This window comes from Mastomys coucha, unplaced genomic scaffold, assembly GCF_008632895.1.
Source record: "Mastomys coucha isolate ucsf_1 unplaced genomic scaffold, UCSF_Mcou_1 pScaffold1, whole genome shotgun sequence".
Lineage (NCBI taxonomy): Eukaryota > Metazoa > Chordata > Mammalia > Rodentia > Muridae > Mastomys > Mastomys coucha.
Window position 1 is genome coordinate 76,487,977 of NW_022196891.1, and position 19,595 is coordinate 76,507,571.

Genomic DNA, 19,595 nt, shown 5'->3' on the forward strand with positions numbered 1-19,595 from the left:
CCCAGAGGAAGCTGGGCAGGTGGACAGTATTTGGTGGCCTCCTTAAGATGCAAGTGCGTGTGGTACAGATGGGATGCCAAAAGGTCACAAGAAGATCAACAGCGAGGAAAAACCGGAATTCCGTGATCATTAGAAAAGTCTCTGTGCTGAATTCATTTTTTTATAAAAGACCCTTTTTCTGTCATGTTTTCATTATTTAGCACGTGATACTTTTAACTCATGGGAGAAAAGTGTCCAATTAAAAGTAAGTAAAGGGTCAGGGAGCCAGAAAGAAACACTGGCCTGAAAGGTCTCAGAGTCAGGAAGTCATCGAAGGAGAGAAATGAAGCAAATGCGTAGACTCCAAGATCTCCCGTGGGCCCTCTTTCCAATCGGATGGCTTCACTGACTGCTAGAAGTGCGGTCCTTGTGTAAAGCCTTTCATTTCTGTGTGCAGATAGTGTGGAACCCAAGTCCCTCCGCACCACCACTCCATGTGGACATATGATAAGATGCGCTTACTCTTAAGCCGGAACCTCAAGTCAGCTGGGCTTACATTTGAAAATACTTAGAGTCGTCTCATCTTTTTGGTCAGGTCCACATTTCTTGTCTTCTGTAGGACATTCCTTGGCAAACCTGGGGATTAGTGGAGAGAGAAAGAGAGAGTCTTGATTTCTATTTTCCTCAAGATTTTCTATTCAGATGAGAAAGCAATGAAATTCATCCAGCTTGAACGACTGTATCATGAGCAATTGCTTGCAAATCTTTCTGCCATTCAGGAACAGTGGGGTAAGTACAGACTGACCTGGAATGTGGAATTAGTGGTCATGTATCAATGTACTATCAAGAAAGTTAGCGTATTGACCTGGTTTTGCATCTTAAAAAGTTACTGTTGCAAAGCTCAAGCTGGGGGTGTAGCCTAGTGTCAGAGAGCGGCCTACTGAGGGCAATGCCCTGAGTTCCCACAGTACCTGGAGAGAGAAGGAAGGAGAGGGAAGGCGAATCTTGCTCTTCATAGCTGTTTGCTAACTCTACTAACTTTTGGGTTGCTTGAGAAGCTAGCCGCATATTAACTAGTACAGTGGAGCCTAAATACATTTTCTAAGATCCAGTGACTAACAAATGTTTTAAATTTAGAAACAAAATGGAAAGCTGTCCGGCCAAGTACGGTGACACCTCTAAGGAATTCAGAAAAGGGATTTAATGGTGAAGATTTTGAACAGCTTGCTAAAATTTGCACAACTCACCAAGAGTAAGTATGTCATATAATTTAAAGTAAGTTGGAGCAGATTGAAGATATACAGTGCATTGAGTTTTGAAATGTATGATCCATTTCTTTGTTTTCTTGACATTTTGAACTTAAGAAATTAAACTGAGTATAATAACAAAAGACTTTTTAACCTCACCTGGTTTCCAGAGGCTTAGAGGATCCTTCTAACTAGGTACACTGATGAATTTGATACTTTCTGATTAAGGGATCAGGAAAGTCAAATGATCTAAGATGTGCATTATGACTTTTTCTTGTTTTGTAAATCGTTATTTATCATTTTAATTTTATTAAATGGATGGATATCTACATAGTCACCATTGTTATTTTGGCTGTGTTCCAGTGTTTGTGTGTCATAAGAACAATTGTAACCTTTTGAAGAACAGGCTAGGCAGTACAGTATGTAGTATGTCCCCTAAATGAGGGAACCCGTTCATCCGCCGGTGTCCCCGAAATGAGGGAACCCATTCATCCGCCGATGTCCTCTAAATGAGGGAACCCGTTCATCCGCCGATACCTCTCAGATGCTTGATCTGTGTCAAGGAGCTAGAGATTTTTCAGACTAAATTATCCTAATTGTTAAGCTTGGTTTTTTTGGTTTTTTTTTTTTTTTTTTTTTTTGGTTGTTGTTGTTTTTGTTTTTCTGCATATCTTTGTTCTGAATTCCTCACAGGATGGCTCAGAGCTCTGAAGGCAAAGGAAGGAGTGGTAGTGTTTACATAGGGCCCATTTTCCAAGCTTAGCGCCCCAGTCCCTGCACCAAGGAGAACGGACTTTCTGTTCTACTGGTAACTTTGTCTCCTTCTCTTCGGAGAAACGGGCAGTAAAACTAAAGCTCCCAAGCAATCATTGCTCAGCTCGTGCAGAAAAGAGGACCTTTGCCCAGGAAGCTGATTGCCCTGCGAGCAGCCTGGGAAGGAGCCGTTACAGGTTCAGGGGAAGATGCTCATTCAGCTCTCTGAGGATGGCTGTCCTGTGCTAGGCAGCTTGAGCCTCTGCAGGAGTCTTCCTGAGGATTCTGAATTATAAGTTGTTTTCTTAAGCAAGGTCCCGTGTTAGCTCTCTACTTTACATTTTCATCTTTATTACGTATTTAGAACAGTAGACACCTGTAAAGTAAAGGTAACTTACTTGCTTTCCGGATGCTCAATGCAGACACCTGCACTGCCCTCCTGAAGGATCTTGCGGCTTATCAGTGTGGCATACAGGCTTGAGACACTTATTTGAACATGATACGAGCACGGTATCTCTAGACCACTGGAGTCCACAGCGTGCCTCATGATGTACAGTTCAGTGTATGAGCCTGGTGACCTTCCTCTGTCATACTCTATGTGACTAGCAGTCCTAAGATCCAAGACACAGGACATTCCAGCCTCTGGGACGGCAGCCTCACTGAAGTCCGAAGTCCACGATCCCTCTCTTCTCCCAGAATCATATCTTAGGCCTGTAACTGAGTTCATATAGGATTATGCTACTGTTTCTAGACTCTTCCGTACACCCTTGTTTCTCTGTTCCATTTCATCACATGCGGGGTCAGTCTGCTGTGCTGTTGTGCCAATTTATCATATGACCACGGGGCAGTTTGCAGGCTCATCTCATTTATGTGTAGGCATTCGACCTGTTTCTTGATCCCGAGTCTGGTGATAATAATAAAGCTAGGCTTTATTTCGCCCACGCCTGTTAGAGTGGTATTCCTTAAAACCGAACACTTGAAAGTCACCTGACCCTCCGTGGGTAATTCCAGCATAATTCTTTTCTGCCATAATCTGTTCTAAACTGAAATTTTAAAACGTTTGTGGGGTGTGAAAAGCACGTGTAGTTTGTTTGGGGCCTTTCAGTAGCAATTGGCTGCTGGAGGAAGCGAACACATACTGTAGCTCTCCTCTGAACCGCAGAAGCCGGTGGCAGTATTTCAGCCCTGGGAATGCTCTGTGCTAATATTAGAATGCGGAGACCTCCGGTTTTTTATAGTTGTTTCAGTGACATTTGTTTGGAAGCATGCTGTACTTTTAAAACTATGTTTTTCTTCTTCCCTGCAGCCCTCTCTTGTCCAAGCTTAAGGTAAGAGGTTTTGCTTCTGGAAGCTTTCACGGGGAGCCTGCCAGCACCTTACACTGTGGGCCGGACTGGACTAGAAAACCTTTCCCAGCACGCTTGCAGTTTTCTAGCTTAGTACAAGTTTCTCAAAAAAAAAAAAGTTGTGACTATCTTTTCCTTTTTAAAAACTTTTTAGATAACACCTGTGGAACAGTCACCAGGGAGGAAAAGGACGACAATGTGTGAAGAGCCAGGGGAGAGAAGAGTGACAGCCAAAGAGCCAGGTCCGTCCAGAGAATACCGCGAGGCTAAGCAGAGCGCTGTTACCTGTGGCATTTAAAGTCTTAGAGCTGAAGTGCTGGGTTGGGATTCTTTTTGTATTTAGGCTTTTGTACATATACTTTTAAAAAAACTAGAAAACCCTCATATTTATATATATTTCCATTTTTAGATAACTTGAAGTAATAGAATATAAGTTCTTTAGAAATCTAAATGTTTTCTCTAATGTCAGTATGATGGAAAACATACTATAAAATGATTATACAAAATGGTCTGAAATGGCTTTGGTGCGTTTAGACATTCTTTCTTGTTTAAAAATAAACAACACCAACAAAAAACAATTATTACTGAACGATTAACCAGGTACCGATCTGTTCTATGAGCTTAGCTAGGGACAGTGCCATATGGAGAATTTCCTCTCCCCTTTGTTAGTGAACATGCAGAGAGTGTGTGTGTATGTGTGTGTGTGCGCGTGCATGCATGTTCGTGTATGTGATTGAGAGAGAGAGCGTGTGTGCGTGCGTGTGTGCATGCGTGTATGTGTGTGACTGAGTGTATATGTGTGTGTGTGCGTGTGCCTGAGAGAGAGTGTGTGTGTACATGTATGCGTGTGTGTGTGTGACTTAGAGAGTATATATGTGTGTGTGAGTGTGTGCGTGTGTGAGTGTGCATGTGTGTGTGTCTGTGTGACTGTGAGAGTATATATGTGTTTGTGACTAAGAGTGTGTGTGTGTGAGACAGAGAGCATGTGTGTGTGTGTGTGCCTGTGTGTGTGTGTCTGTGTGACTGAGTGTGTGTGTGTGACTGAGAGTGTGTGTGTGACTGTGAGAAAGAGAGTGTATATGTGTATGTGTATGACTGAGAGTGTGTGTGTGACTGAGAGAGTGTGTGTGAGAGAGTGTATGTATGTGTGACTGTGAGAGAGAGTGTGTGTGTGTGACTGAGAGAGAGTGTGTGTATGTGTGACTGAGAGAGAAAGTATGTGTGTGTGACTGAGAGAGAAAGAGAGTGTGTGTACGTGTGTGACTGAGAGAATGTGTATATGTGTGTGTGTGACTATGAGAGAGAGTATGTGTGACTGTGAGAGAGAGAGTGTGTGTGTGACTGAGAGTGTGTGAGAGAGTGTGTGTGTGACTGTGAGAGTGTGTGTGACTGAGAGTGTGTTTGTGACTGAGAGAGAGAAAGAGTGTGTGTGTGTGACTAAGAGAGAAAGAAAGTGTGTGTGTGACTATGTGAGAGTGTGTGTGTATGTGTGACTGTGAGAGAGAGAGTGTATTGTGTAACTGTGAGAGAGTGTGTGTTACTGAGAGTGTGTTTGTGACTGAGAGAGAGAGAAAGAGTGTGTGTGTGTGTGTGACTGAGAGAGAGTGTGTGTGTGACTGAGAGAGAGCAAGAGAAAGAGTGTATGACAGAGAGATAGTATGTGTGTGTGTATGACTGAGAGAGAGTGTGTGTGTATGTGTGTGACTGTGACTGTGATTCTGTGTATGTGTGACAGAGAGAGTGTATGTGTGTGTGTGTGACTGAGAGAGAGTGTGTGTGTGTGTGTGAGTATGTGTGTGAGGGAGAGTGAGTGTGTGTGTTTCATACCACTTTGTGCCTTCTATCAAAAAGCCTTTGGGAAGCATTTCTAAATGCATTTACAAAGCTTTAAGAATAGATATTTTCAGGATATTTTTTATCCTGATGATGATTTTATTATCAATTTACATTATGATCCTTACGATCCTGGGCCTGAAACATTTTTAAAATGACTGGAGTTTTGAGTGAGCCTCTCTGACAGTACAGACGTGGCGCCACTGCCCACTAGCCCTCTGCTCTATAAAAGGTCTTGTGAAGTCAGCTGGAAATCTTCATTCCCTTTTTCTCTTACGACACGAATTAGGGATGTTGCTCTGTGTCAACCCCACAGGCTCTGTTTCTTGTGTCTCCTTTCTAGTCATTTTTTTAATGTCAGAAACCAGGGTAAAATAAGCTTTATTGCAACTTAATAGGCATGGTGATGTACACCTATATAATCCCAGAACTGAGAGGTGCAGGCAGGAGAGCAGGACTCAAAGTCGCCCTCCTTAGTTACAGGGTGAGTTCAAGCCTGGCCTGGGCTGGAGAAGACCCTGTCTCGAGTGCATGTCCCCACACACACGCACACGCACATACCATTACTCTCAAAATGAAGGACAGTCTCAAATAGTCACCTGGTCTGACTCTGGCCATGCCTCCATGTCGTGTGCTTTGGCAAGACTGCTGTTAGGAACCCTGAGTATGAAGCTGGAGCTTAGCACCGCGTGCCACCCATGGCTGGCTCTCGGCTGTGGTCTCTGTGGTACAGATGGGGAGGCTAAGGTACTAACTAAACCTGGATCCTCAGGCTTCTAACTGAATACCTCATTCTTTGTCTGGGTAAACTGTAGGGATTCTCACTAGCTTCAGCAATCCAAACACTCACTAATATCCATCACAATCCTGGACAAAAGAAGGGCACCTGGCCCCACGTTGATGAACTAATGTCTTTAAGAGAAAATTGTCAGCGCTGTGGATGCCTTTCCAGTGTAGCTTGGGAACCTTACCTCTGCATCTTCCATTGTATTTTGCCCTTGTTGTTGTGTGTTGCCCTCTCCCTTATGTGGGGATCCCCAGCCTTGTGGCTAACAGACCAGGGATGTGTTCCCGGGCTCGTTAGTCTCTGAATCCTACAGATGTGTTCTGAGGGCCACCTCTGAACATTAAGATACTAGGATTTTAGGACTGAACTTGACCCATTTTCCACCTGGGTGTAGCCTTTCTTACTCTGCCCCTCACCCCATACCCTGCCTGATCAATGCCAGTAAGGTTGGGCAAGGCTCACGACCCATGGGGACCAGATATCCACCTGTCTTCTTGCAGCCAGACCTTGAAAGTGGGAGAGAGAAAAGATGCAGAGACGGCCACTTCTTCTGAGTCCTCTCTGATGTTTGAAGTCGGGGGCTGGGGGTGGGGAGGGCTTGCAGAACTCTTCTGGTGTCGCCTCTGCATACGAGCTGAGTCTGCCAGCCCGTTGTGGCTTCCTGCATCTGAGACAGTCCTTAGGAAACACGTGGTCTTTGGTATGGACTTGGCTTAGATTGCCAGTTAGCAATTAAAGTTCTAGTAAATTAAAATTTAAAAGGAATAAAATTATTATTTTATCTTGTACTTTTTTGACTGTTCTTTTGTGGAAATTATATATGCCCTCATGGAATGTTTAACTAGAAGATGAGAAGGCTTCTCTGTTGACCAATGGGCAATTTCTACTTTTTGTTTACATACAAGTTTTTTCTTTAAAAAGTATTGGGAGGTCGAAATTCAAACTTGTTTCTGCTTCTTATCAAATGTATTCCTTGTCCCCTTTGCTCCATGTACTTAGAAGTTGCTTGAGCTCTGAAAGCACATTTTTAAAGGTGTTATGTTCAAATTACAAATCTAATCTAACAAACTGTTGTTCCTTCATTCTGAATAAACTTCATTCTGTTTACATTTTTATATTACTAGTAAATTACCCAAATACTTACCTAATATGTCATGCCTTAAGTAAGTAGAAATTAGAAAAGTTTTCTAGGTCAGTAGATTTTTAAAGAAGAAAAAGCAGTAAGTGTATTCATTTAAATATAAAAGACCCAAAAATTCAGAATTTAAAACTTTTTTATTTATAAGAGGGACTGAACCATTCGTTTATTTTAACATGCTTTTGAATAATCATTATTTTTCACTACATTAATACTATTTATTAACCACTTGGTGTTTGTGTGTGTGTGTGTGTGTGTGTGTGTGTGTGTGTGTGTTCTACCTAAGGACACTACAATGTAACAGACAGCATTTCTGTCTGAAAGGGTTAGAATAATTTTGTGTCACACGTGTGCTCATGTGTCCCCCTCTACCTTTGTTTGCAAAGGGTTGTTTGGAATTCAAAAGTAGCTTTTTTTTCTTCTTCATCTTCAGAGATTGAAACCTGTCCCGGCACAGATCCAAGTGGAGGCCGGCATGAGGAGGAGCCCCAGGAGAGCAGCCACTGCTGTCAACAGATGGACTGGCAGGCAGCTTCCCCCGACCTTCCAGGAACTGCAGGGAAGGACCGCACGGAAGAGCTGCCCTGCAGCACCAGTGCCACACTGGAGCCCCACACCCAGTCCCCAGAGACAGCTGGGAGCAGGTCAGGGCCAGCTGCTGCGGAGAATGCCTGTGAGGACAGCAGCTGCATGCCGGCGCCTCCCACAGAGGACCATCCCATGGCCAGAGACCCTAAGGTGGCTCCTCCCAGTGAGTCAGTGGTGGAGCCACAGCTCTGCCCGAGCGGTGACGTTGCACCGCCTGGGTTGATTTCAGAGGGTAAATATTCACAGGCACACCGAAAAGAACTCTGCCTTCCACTGCAGGACGTGTTTGAAGCGCTGCCCAGGGACCAGCCTCACAACAGTGAGGTAGCTGAGCCGCGGCAGCCTGATGTCACGGCCAGTGATGGGAAATCAGCACAGAGTCAGGCTGGCTTGGAGACTGGTCCTGAGAGTGCACTCTGCGCCGAAAGGGAAGCCTCTGACGTAAGCACGCTGCGTCCAGGAGTGTGTATGGCCCCAGAAGAAAGGCGAGATAGCGAAGACCAAGTGAGTAAGGAAACGGAAGACTATCTGAAGAGCCTTTTGGAGGGATGCTTGAAGGATGCCGAAGATTCCCTGTCCTATGAGGACATCCAGGACGACGACGACTCTGACCTCCTCCAAGACCTCTCTCCTGAAGAAGCATCCTACAGTCTCCAGGAGGATCTGCCTCCTGAGGAGAGCACGCTCTCCCTCGATGATCTGGCCAAGAAGATAGAGATCGCAGAGGTAACTAGGGATGAAGAGCAGCTAGAGTAAGATGGAAGATAGAGATCGCAGAGGTAACTAGGGATGAAGAGCAGCTAGAGTAAGATGCAGTCTCGTGTGCAAAACGTTGCTTTGGTTTTAGGCTTAAGGGGACAATTCCATTAACATAAGCATTAATTATTGAGTTCCTTGTATGTGTTAACTCAGATGGCGTCCAGTCACTGCAGTGCTTACAGTTCAGGAAGCTATGCTGTCTGCCTCTAGACACAGAAGCACGGTTACCAACGCTATATTTCTTTTTCAACCCTGTGAGTTCAGTTTAGCATTCTCAAGGGCTCAGATGAAGGCAAGATTGGTCACACTGGAATAAGGAAGTCTTTCTCTTCGTATCCACAGGAAATGAGATGGGATGGTATATGTGTTCACTGTTCCTTCAGTGTAGTAACATGCACCTCTAGATTACCAGGAGCAGCCTAACAGAATGGAGGAAAGTGTCATTTAAGATAATGACACTGGGAGGTACTCAATGAACAATTAAATAGAAAAAAAAAAGAAGAAGAACAGCAAAGAAAGATGGCTATTGTCCTTTGTTTCATAAGAGAATTTTAAAAGTCCTGGGAAGAAAAAGATAAAAAGCTATGGGGGTGTGAGCGGGGATAAAATAATACGCGTAGGAAAACAGAGGTAAAATCCATAGCAGATATCCTATGGGAGACAGCGGGAGAGCAGAGTCACGCCGAGCAGCTCCAGGGCGGGGCCCTCGGCTCGCCAGCCTCCTGGGCCTACTTTGTATCTCTCTGAGCCTGCTTGTGCTGGGAAACTGAGACCAGTGCTTCTGTGTGTGTGGTGTGTCGTCCCCGGTCCCCCACCCCCATTAGGTTGACCCTTGACTCATTCACACCTGCAAGCCCTGCTCCGGGAAGCTGTGGCAAGAGAGTCACTGTGAATCTGAGGCCAGCCTCAGACTTAGTGAGACATTGTTTGAGCCCTCTAAAATTCTCTTGTATAGCAGCCACTGTGTTCTAACAGCATTCAGGATGACAATAGAAAAATAAAGCAAAAATAGGTAACAACTTATATGTGATAATGGAGCCCCGTGACAAGCTTCCTTGGGATCACTGTTCTATCCCTATTTAATTTCCTATAAGCTATGGTTTTTCTTTCTTTGGCAAAATTAGATTTTAAAGGCTTTTAAAGTAAAGCCTTAAGCTCAGTCGTTATTCTCATGCTTGCTCTTACCTGATTGTCACATAGCCTCCACAAAACCCATGATTTTTGTGTCTTAATTTTCTCTTATCAGAATAGTTTCTCGGAGTACACTGAGCATCTGCTCAGTGGTAGAATGGCTAGATAATAGGTGCTAGGGATGGTCATACAGCATTCGGAAGATAACGTGCCGAGCTGTGTGTGTAGAAGGGTTAAAAACGGCACTAATGTGGCATAGATCTTAGCACAACATTCAGAATAGTTTTTGAGAAGCAAAGAACTGAGGTGAGCAGAGTTGAGAGTGTTCTGAGCCCTGCACAGGGCAGTCATGGGTGTGTGCGTGTTACAGCCAAACAGGGAATTCCTGCTCAGATCACAGTGTGCTCTCTTCATGACACCGTGGCTAGGAAATTGTACGTGGAGTTGAAAGTTGTCTCTTCTGAGAAAAGAGTACGTAATGGTCTCCTTTTTAAAATTTATTTAAAATTTAAGTTTTAAGTTCTGTTAAGTTTTTCTGTATAAGAACCCCGGAAGCTACATCCGGTTAACAAATAGAGCATGCTCCGTGGTGGTACAAAATGGATAATAAAACATACTTTCTGCATGCTTAACTCCAGTATCTATTCTAACCATATATTTTAATGAAACCTGCCTGTCTGCAAAAGAGTCTTAAGGTAAAAGGATAATACTTAAGTGTTTTTCTTCATACTGTAAGAGTGACGCTTTCAATTAAGTCATAAATTTCCTTACAAGTGCAACTACTTACACAGAGACACACATGTGCATTATTTGTCTCCGTCTGTTTTGAGACAGGGTCTCATGTGGCCCAGGCTGGCTCCCAACATTCGAGGTAGCCTTGAAGTTTTGACCCTCTGCCTGCCCGCCCCCTCTGCCCCTGAGTGCTGGGACTACTGGGGTACAGCGCACTTTGGTTTGCTTGTATTAAGGATAGCTCACAAGAGTCTTGCATGTGCTAGGCAACATTCTACTGCTGAACTACACACACCCTAGCCCCTAGTTTTAAATTTTTTAATAATTAGATTCTGAAAAACATAGTTTTGGCTGAAGTACAAATGTGCCTTAAGCCAGTTTGTGCTTTATGCTTGCCGTAAATGTCTACAGTCATCCATCTGGCACTGGTGGGAGCTGCAGAGTCTAATGAGAAGCTTGGGTTTATGGGGCTCCCTGCTGTCACCGCTGAGTAACAGCCCTACTGTGTCAGGCTTCCCTGCCCTTGTGGTTCCCAGCAGCTCGACAGAGAGGTCACTTCACCACACACTGCGGCTGCCTGTCACTGTTAGTCCTTGTCCTGACATCTGCGGGGACTCTGACTTCTCAGGGCCCCCTTCTGCTTGAAGCTCTTTACCACCTAGTGGGAGGGAGGGAGCTGGCGTCTTTCTCTGCAGGCTTTTCTCTCTCTGCATGGCTCATTTGGGCTCCAGGAGAACTTGTTTTCCTATGGACAGCCTCTTGTTAGGTTGTTTTAGACATAGATCCAGCTTATGGGATGAAATAGAGTTCACCTCGGAGAGGAGGAAAATGGGCTCCAGCATTTACGCTCACGAGTGTAGAGGCATGTGGAAACGAAACTTTCTAGATGCGAAAAGCTCTTTTCAAACCCGAGAAGAGTTTTCCCAAGTAATATCCTAATATCTGAAGCACTGCTGGGTTTTCTTATTAAAAAGAACATGACCCATTGTTGCCCAGTGCCGTCCCCACTGTTGAAGGACGAAATCACACATACTTATCTGCATTTCATAGACTTGGGTTTTTTACTTTGATTTTTATTACTTTCATTTATTCTGTGTGGGTTTGGGTACACATGTGTCACAGGTCTGAGGACACTTGTGGGGTCAAGCTCAAGTTGTCAGGTTTTAGCAAGCACCTTCACCTACTGAGCCAACTCGGGCCCACGTTTTCAGCTGAGAGTCTCTGTGTGTGTGTGTGTGACTTAGGCTGCTGTCCCTTGACTTGCAATCCTCCTGCCTCAGTCTCCCCAGTACTGACATTATAAGTGTGTGACACCACGCTGGTTTATTTCATAGATTTTTATACAGGAGTGGGGGGAAGGCTAGTTCTGTGCAATGTCAGACAAGAAGTTAGAGCCACTCATTTATCCCCACACTTAATAACTTTGTGACTGACTTCCATTGAGTTCCACGGTGATACAGTCCTAACACAGGTAAAGCCCGGCTTGGTGGCACATGCCTTTAACCCCAGCACTCAGAAGCAGGCTTTGAGTTTGAGGCTAGCTAGATCTACATAGTGAGTTCCAGGCCAGCCAGGGCTACATATCGAGACCCTGCTTCAAAACTAAACTAAAATTTTAAATTAACTGTGGGGTTGGGGAGATGCCTCAGTGGGTAACACCTTTGACCGTTGTGCGTAGCATGTGGGTAGGAAAAGAAGTCTTAGAAACGCAGCTACCATGGCGGGTCTGCTCAGAAGGGCTCTTTCTAGGGAAGCAGAGGGACAGCTCGCTCACTGAAGACATTCTGCCTTCCAAGAACACCCTGGGCGGGAGCGGTTGACCCCTGCTTGATGTAGCGCTCTAACTAGTCCCCAAGGAAAACCCTGGGGTTGCCCATTTTTAATTCGTGCCAGATGGTATCATTTTTGTCTCATGTTTTTAGACTGCTTTTTACATTTCTAGTTAGTTAATGCATCTTGATTGACATATTTCTTTTACCAAGTTCCTTTCCTGTTTTAATTACATTTCAAATTTACATCTTTACTGTTCTTCCTAGACATTTGCATTAACTACTTCCTGCGGTTCCTCTCCTTCGTTTTATCCCTGCTTCTGTCCCCAGTGATCTTACATGAGCACCGTGTAGACCTGGAATCTCAAAGTGATACCCAGAGGGCCAACCAGGTCAAACAAATGCATGAGATGCCTGGCCTATAGGGCAGTAGAGATGTTCCCGTTCTGTCTAGAGGCTCTCATTTTTTTAAAACTCTGCTTGGAGCTGGAGAGATGCCTCAGTGGTTTGGCACTTTTCCTCTTCCAAAGGCCCAGGTTTGGTTCCTAGCACCCACATGGAGGCTTGAAAGCATCTACAATTATAATTTCTGGGGCATCCAGCTCCTTCCCTGAACTCCTCCAGTACCAGGTACACACATGGTGCATACACACATGGTGCATACACACACACACACACACACACACACACACACACACACACACACACACGCAGGGAAAACACTCAAAAATAAACTCTAAACAAACAAAACCCCCTAGTAGGCCTGGGCACACTGGCACACACCCTTAATCACAACACTTGGAAGACAGAGGCAGGCCAGTATCTGGGAGTTGAAGGCCAGTTGGAACTACATCGTGAGACCCTGTTTCTTATATAATGTTCAGTCAGAGACAGAGTCCAGCTCCCTAACACTGTCTGCAGACTTAAACATCTGCCCTCTTCCCAGGGCTCCCTGTAGCTTTGTGGGAAAGGCTCAGCTAGGTGGCATGAAATCCAGAATTCTTGGTAATCTGGCCCATCCACTTTGAGCATCATCTCCTCCTGCCCTGTTTTCAGCTGCAGTCAGACTGGTCCCCTACCTCCAGATCCACCTAGATCTCACATCCTCACCTCGGTCCCTTGCCACCTGGGTTCTGTCAGTTTTAGTGATACGCCATCTTCTAGATGTGTACCTTCTGGAGCCTCAACATTCAGACCATGCCATTCTAGCATGGAAAGTGCCCAGTACAGTGCCCAACTCTTTGAAGCTGTTCCTTTGGAGCCGATTTTCTGAACCTCTGGGGATGGAGGGGTGGGCAACATTCCTCTTAAGGCATTCTCAACCTTCTTCATGCTGGGACCCTTTAATACACTTCCTCATGTTATGGTGACCCCTGGCCATAACATTTTTCTGTTACTACTTCATAACTGTAATTTTGATAGTTATGAATCATAATGTAAATACCTGATATGCAGGATGTCTGATATGCAGCCCCTGTCTAACGGGTCATTCAATCCTCCAGAGGGGCTTCAACCCATGGGTTGTCCAGCTGTGATCTTCCCCGTAAGACACAGGCATACTTTCTTCTACACCAAACTGCCAGGTCCTGAAAGATAAGGATCCTGTTAGCTATGCCTCTCTCTCTCTCTCTCTAGCCTCCAACCGTATACTGGGTGCATCTCTATGGAATTCCTCCATTCGTGTACTCATCTTTCTCCCCAGCATGCTTACTAAGCACCTACTAGGTGATAGAGACCAAGGGGCAGCAGTAAGCATTAGATCAAGTCCCTGTCCAATGAAGCTTGCCTTCTAAGTGGAGAGGTAATTGTAACGAGATTCACATAAAAAGAAGCAATGTAGCTTTGAACATTAGTAAAGGGACCAATGAGGTGCTCAGTGCTAAAGGCAGCGGCTGCCAGGCCCAGTAACTGGACCCAGACAGCCCACGATGTGGGAAGGGAGAACTGATTCTGGGGGTTTAAGAAGCAGGGCGTGCCTGACCCTTAAGGTTCCTTTCCCGTCTTGTACTTGCTAAATTGTCTGTTTTGCAAGTAAGAGCTAGCTACAAAAGCCTAGCACCCGATCTAGATATTTAGATACACTAGAACATTCCTGGTTTCGTTTTTCGAAATAAGCTTTTTCCTTCCTAAGCTTTTAGAAATTCAATACGGCCTGTCTCCCTTACGATCAGTTTTCCCACTTGGCATCTCCTGCTACAGTGTTCCCAGACTTAGCATTGGGAGGCCTGAGGAAGCGACAGGCTGTTCTGTGAAATGGCTTCCAACATCTACTGTTCCTTACCTCTGGGTCCAGCCGCGACTTATTCTATCGATTAGCTGTGCCGCTGTGACAGTAGCCATGACATTAATCTGCTTCTACCAAAGATCTTCAATCTTTCACCCCCCTCCTCCACGACAGTGACAAGAAGCTCGTAACCAGGAAAACGTAGAAGTTTAGAATTTCAGGTAGGAAATACAAGTAACATCTGGAAAGCCAAGAGCCTTGCCATTTATTTGAAAGATCCTGTTCATTTCAACCTAATTGTAACGATACATGCGCACAAAGGAAATCCTGATAGTACAGAACAAGCCTTTGTATTTAACCCTGAGTCAGCTACTGGCAGTGTGTGTGAGCTCAAGAACACTCCCAGGCCCTTTAAGTTTGGTTTTTCCTCATCTGACAATGGCTAAAAGCCTTATGGGGACCAAGCATGGCACAGGATGGGAATGTCTGTTAAATGCCCGGTTCGTCTGCAGTGACGTCGCTGGCTTAGATGTGCTTATCTGTCAAGCTCATTGGAAGCCAAGCGTGTATAAAATTCTTGTATAAAATTGACAAGCCTTGAAGTTCTGGATAAAGAGTCTAATTTGGGTCCATTTCCTCTTTAACCTGGTGAGGAAGGACTTGCGACTGCAGGGTGTTCTGCTCTTTGTGTTAGGACTCGCAGTTTCAGGGTCTCGGAATCACTGGGTCTCGAGTACTCTGATCCACACTGAAGGCGGCCATTGATGCTGGCTGGTGAGGTGAGCCGTTTCTTTGCAGATGAGTTTTATTCCAGCCCCGCACTAGAGAGTGCCAGCAATTACAGTAATTACGGCTCAGATGTTCTCAGTGGATGAGCTGGGTATACATTGTTTGGGTAAGAAAGCAATTTGCTAATTGAAACAGGAAATTAAATTTACTGTTACAGATAAAGCTTTTTGGGAGATTTAAATTTTCTTTATTTTTGTCTAGTATAGGCAAAGCCCTGGTCCTGATCCCAGCACCATGAAGGAAGGAAGGGAGGGAGGGAGAGAGTAAGAGAGTAAGGGAGTGAAAGAAAGAGAAAGAAAGGGAGAGGAGGATTGGATGGACAGACAGACAGACTGAAAAGCTTTATAGTTTAACACTATTTTTGTTTTTTGAGACAGTGTCACTATATAACCCTGGCTGTCCTGGAGCTCACTGTGTAGTCCAACCAGCCTTGAACTCACAGAAATCTCCTGCCTCTACCTCCCAAGTGCTGGGATTAAAGCTGTGAGCCGCCACACTCAGCCTCTTATTTTATCGCAGCAACAAGAACAACAACAACAACAACAACAACAAATCGTAGAATGACTTTCCTGGGCACATTTTCAGGAGACACATGGGGTGAGCTGTATCTAGAGTCTCTGTAGAACCATCTGGCATCTTTAGCGCAACACTATGAACAGACCACACGCTCTTACTCCAAGTACTTCCCCTCAGCCACAGAATTCTGGCATATTCCACCCACCTAAGTCCTTTATTATTAATTGATCAATTAATTCATTAAATCCTGATAGAAGTTTCCCTTCCCAGTCCTCCTCCCACCTTTTCCCACCCCACCCCCTATCTCCTCCTCTTCAGAAAAGAGCAGGCCTCTCATGGGTATCAACCAGCCATGGCCTATCAAGTTGCAGTAAGACCAGGCACCTCCTCTCCTAGGCCAGTCCCATGCATGCTCTCTGGTTGGCGGCTCAGTCTCCACGTGAGCCCCAGTTGGTTGAGTCTGTGGGTTTTCTTGTGGTGTCCTTGAGCCCTCTGGCTCTTCCAAAGGATTCCCTGAGCTCTGCCCAGTGTTGGGCCCTGGGTCCCTGCATCTGCTCCCCTCAGTTGCTGGATGGAGCCTCTCTGATGACAGCTGGTCTAGGCACCAGTATATGAGTGTAGCAGAAGAGCATTAAGAATCATTTTGTTAATGGTTGGTTGGTTGGTTGATTGGTTGGTTGGTTAGGTAGTTGGTGTTTTGTTTTGTTTTGTGGTTTTGCTAGTCATGTTTGGTTCTATCCCAGGTCTCTAAGCTACCCAGCCTCTGGGTCTTGGCCCTCCAGGTAGTGTTAGGAGTGAACTCCTTTTCTTAAATTCGTTGATTGCCATACTGTGTGGTATAGAGAGGTTCTGAAGGAGTTGTAGGAAGTCTATACGGGGCAGGATTTCTGGAGTGAAGTAGGTCTGATTTCTGAATGACATGTTATGGGAAGTGGGAATTTTGTTTCAGGTGAGTGCAAACCCATTATTCCAAACTATGAGGGGGAAAAAAAAAACAAAACTGAAGAACATATTCTAAGTATCTTATATCCAAGAATTTCGCTCCTTGACTGGCTTCTCCCGTGCTCAGTCCCATTGTACTTTGTTCCTCGTGTATGTGCCATAGGAACCAGAAAATACTTACCAAAAAAAAATACTTACCTAGAAAAGATACCCAAAAGAAAGGAGCTACCACTGGAAGAGCACCCCTCCTTCTCGGTGGACACTGGGGAAGGGTGGGGAGAGGGGTGTATGGGGCAGGGGACTTGAAGAGGAAAGAGATTTGTTGGTGAAGAAGCGGAGGGCAGGATTCCTCCCCAGAGTTGAAGTGGGAAAGGGCAGTCACAGCCGACTCTGACATCCCACACCTCTGTGCAGTTCATACTCTGCCCTCCTGTCCCTTAAGGACCCCAGGACCAAGCTGCCCCAAAAAGCAAGGTAGGGGCTGACTACTGCTACACTGAGACTCCCCCTATGCTATTTTCAGTCTGTCATACTTGCAACATCATTTGATAAGAGCTTGTATCTTGAATTACAGATGCAAAAGTAATATCCCAAAGATAACATTAATGCTGCCTGGGGGCTCACCCTTCTCACTGTCCTTTTGTGGGTGCAAGCCAGAGAGGGTGTTAGATGTCTTCTGTCCCTCTATATAGGCTTCATTCTGCACCCCAGCCCCAGTGTGGAGATTACACCCAAAGTTGTTTACCTGGGTGTTGGGGATCCAAACCCAGGTCTTCATGCTAAATGGCTGGGCAGGTAAGGTCGCTTGCTGCCGAGCCTGGTGACCCAAGTTCAATCTCTGGAACCCACACAGTGGAGAGGGGAAAAAACTCCTGCAAGCTATCTTGATCTAACGTGTGTGAACACATACTCACACACACACACACTCATGCACACCTAAATAAATGCATTTTAAACTGCATCTTAACTCCTAAGCTAGAGTTGCATCTCAGGAGTAGAATTTTTGCCTGGCACACAGCTGGCACTCCTGCAGTCCTACTCCGAGGCCAACACAGACCATTTAAGTTCAGGAGTTCAAGACCAGCCTGAGAAAATAGCAAAACTCTCTGTAAAATCAAGAATAAACCCTCCCTGTGGTGGGTAAATTCAGTACAGCAAATATACCACAGAGAAATGTCTAAGGGAAAGTAATGGAGGATCTCTGAGGCCCCTCCCCTTTGTTTTACATTTTCTAGAAGTCAAAAAGATTGTTAAATATCTTCCATTAAAACTAATCTCTACTTTCTGTCCCTTGCTTTTTAAGATTTTTGTAAATTTCTTTATTCTATGTGTGTATTGATGCATGTGTGTGATGCCTGTGTGAGTGCAGACATGCACATGCCAGACAACCAGAGCACAGCTAGGGGTCAGTTCTCTCCTAGGTGGGATCCAAGAGTCAAACTTGTGCAGCAGGGACTTTGCCAACGGAGCCATTGCGCCGGCCTCACTCCTGCTCTCTAAAACTTAACAGTATATCTGTCTCTCATTTTAAGCAGGGCACTTGTAAAATTCACTTCCCATCGTCTTATGAAGGAATCCTTCAATGTTTTTTCTAAAACAATTTAAAAAAAAAAAAAGCCTATTTCTTCCTATATTTGTACCTGTAAAACAATTTATATCTCTGTCTTTACTGAGAGGGCATGCTTGTGCCACGGCAGGTGTGTGACGGTCAGAGGACGACGGGGGTGGGGGGGTGTCTCATTCTCTCTCACCAAGGACAAACTCAGGTCGTTGTCGGGGTTCATGGTCACCCACTGAGACATCTTGCCAGCCCTGTACTTAGCATTTTAATGTCACTAAAGTACTTTCTCAGAATAAGGATGTCTGGAATACGTATTTCCTATAAAAAGAATAAATCGCTAACTTATTGATGTGTTTTAAGATAATGGTTTCTATAGATCCACGTTCAGAGGGGCCCAGTGGAAGACCATTTGTCTAGAGTCATTTGCTCCTAAGAGCTCTGTAGCATAAAAAGCACTAATGGAATCCATAATTATCCGAGACTGCTGCTGGGACTGGAAATCATGTTAAGTACTTTCTGCAGTTGATCAGATAAATGATGTTACAGGGAGTCAGTCGTCCTAGCTTACAGCTGGGACTGACATCCACAGAGCTGAGCCCGCCATGCCCACCCGTGTCGCCATAGGGTAGCATGAAGCAAGCAGGCACCTGCTTCCAGTAGGCTGGGGTGTGCACAAGGGAGCAGCTACTTCCCCTCCTGCCTCTTCAAACTGACCCTACACACGCACACACGCATGCACATACGCGCGCGCACATACACGCTCACACACATGTGCGCATGCACACACATACACGCTCACACACTTTAGAAGCTTCTGATCCTAAATAACAACCAGTGCTTTGGTTTTGAGTAAAAGATGGGGCACGGGCAGGAAAGAGGTAGGCAGCCTGTGTGAAAATCAGACTGTGGGTGAAAAGGTGCCTGGTGTTCTTCTGCGAAGCACCGAATGGTAAATACTCGCAGGCTTTATGGTCTGTGATAGCTACTCCCTTCTGCCTTAAAGCCCCCCAAAGCTATGCAAAACTTGAGTCGTTTCCAGTTAAATCTACAAAAACACTGAAGTAAATCTAGGAATGGTAGCAAGCAGGAGACTTAGAGAAGATCTCAAGTTCAAGGCCAACCTGGGCTATAGCAAGTTCCTAGCTTTCATGAGCTGTGAAGTAAAGATGGCCTGTATAGGGTTGGGGGAGAAGAGGAGAGAAAAACCAGGGGGCCGGTGGCTATATAATTTACTATCCTCTGCATTCAGAATGAATCATAAAAAGCTGAGAGAAATTCTACAGCAAAACTCCCCCAAAAGATTTTGAATATAGATTACTTAGTAATGTGTACTTTCTCTGGGACATTAAGGTCACTCATCCGATGTTAAGTTTGCTGCCAATCTTAATTGCTGTCACTAAGCTAAACATCATGGCTCATACATGTAAGTCCAGACTTCTGCTAAGACAGGAAAATTGCCATGAATTCAAGACTAGCCTGGACAAGACCATAGCTCAGAAGG

At 45.0% G+C, this 19,595-nt stretch overlaps 1 protein-coding gene across 1 annotated transcript in view; it reads left to right on the forward strand.

Moving 5' to 3' along the window:
• Positions 1 to 19,595, forward strand: part of Cnst (consortin, connexin sorting protein) — an 81,101-nt gene that overhangs the window by 56,409 nt on the left and 5,097 nt on the right. Inside the window, exons 5-9 of the mRNA XM_031391003.1 lie at positions 682 to 768; positions 1,117 to 1,231; positions 3,286 to 3,307; positions 3,480 to 3,567; positions 7,517 to 8,397. Coding sequence (XP_031246863.1) covers positions 682 to 768; positions 1,117 to 1,231; positions 3,286 to 3,307; positions 3,480 to 3,567; positions 7,517 to 8,397 — 1,193 coding nt within the window. The remainder of the gene's footprint in view (positions 1 to 681; positions 769 to 1,116; positions 1,232 to 3,285; positions 3,308 to 3,479; positions 3,568 to 7,516; positions 8,398 to 19,595) is intronic.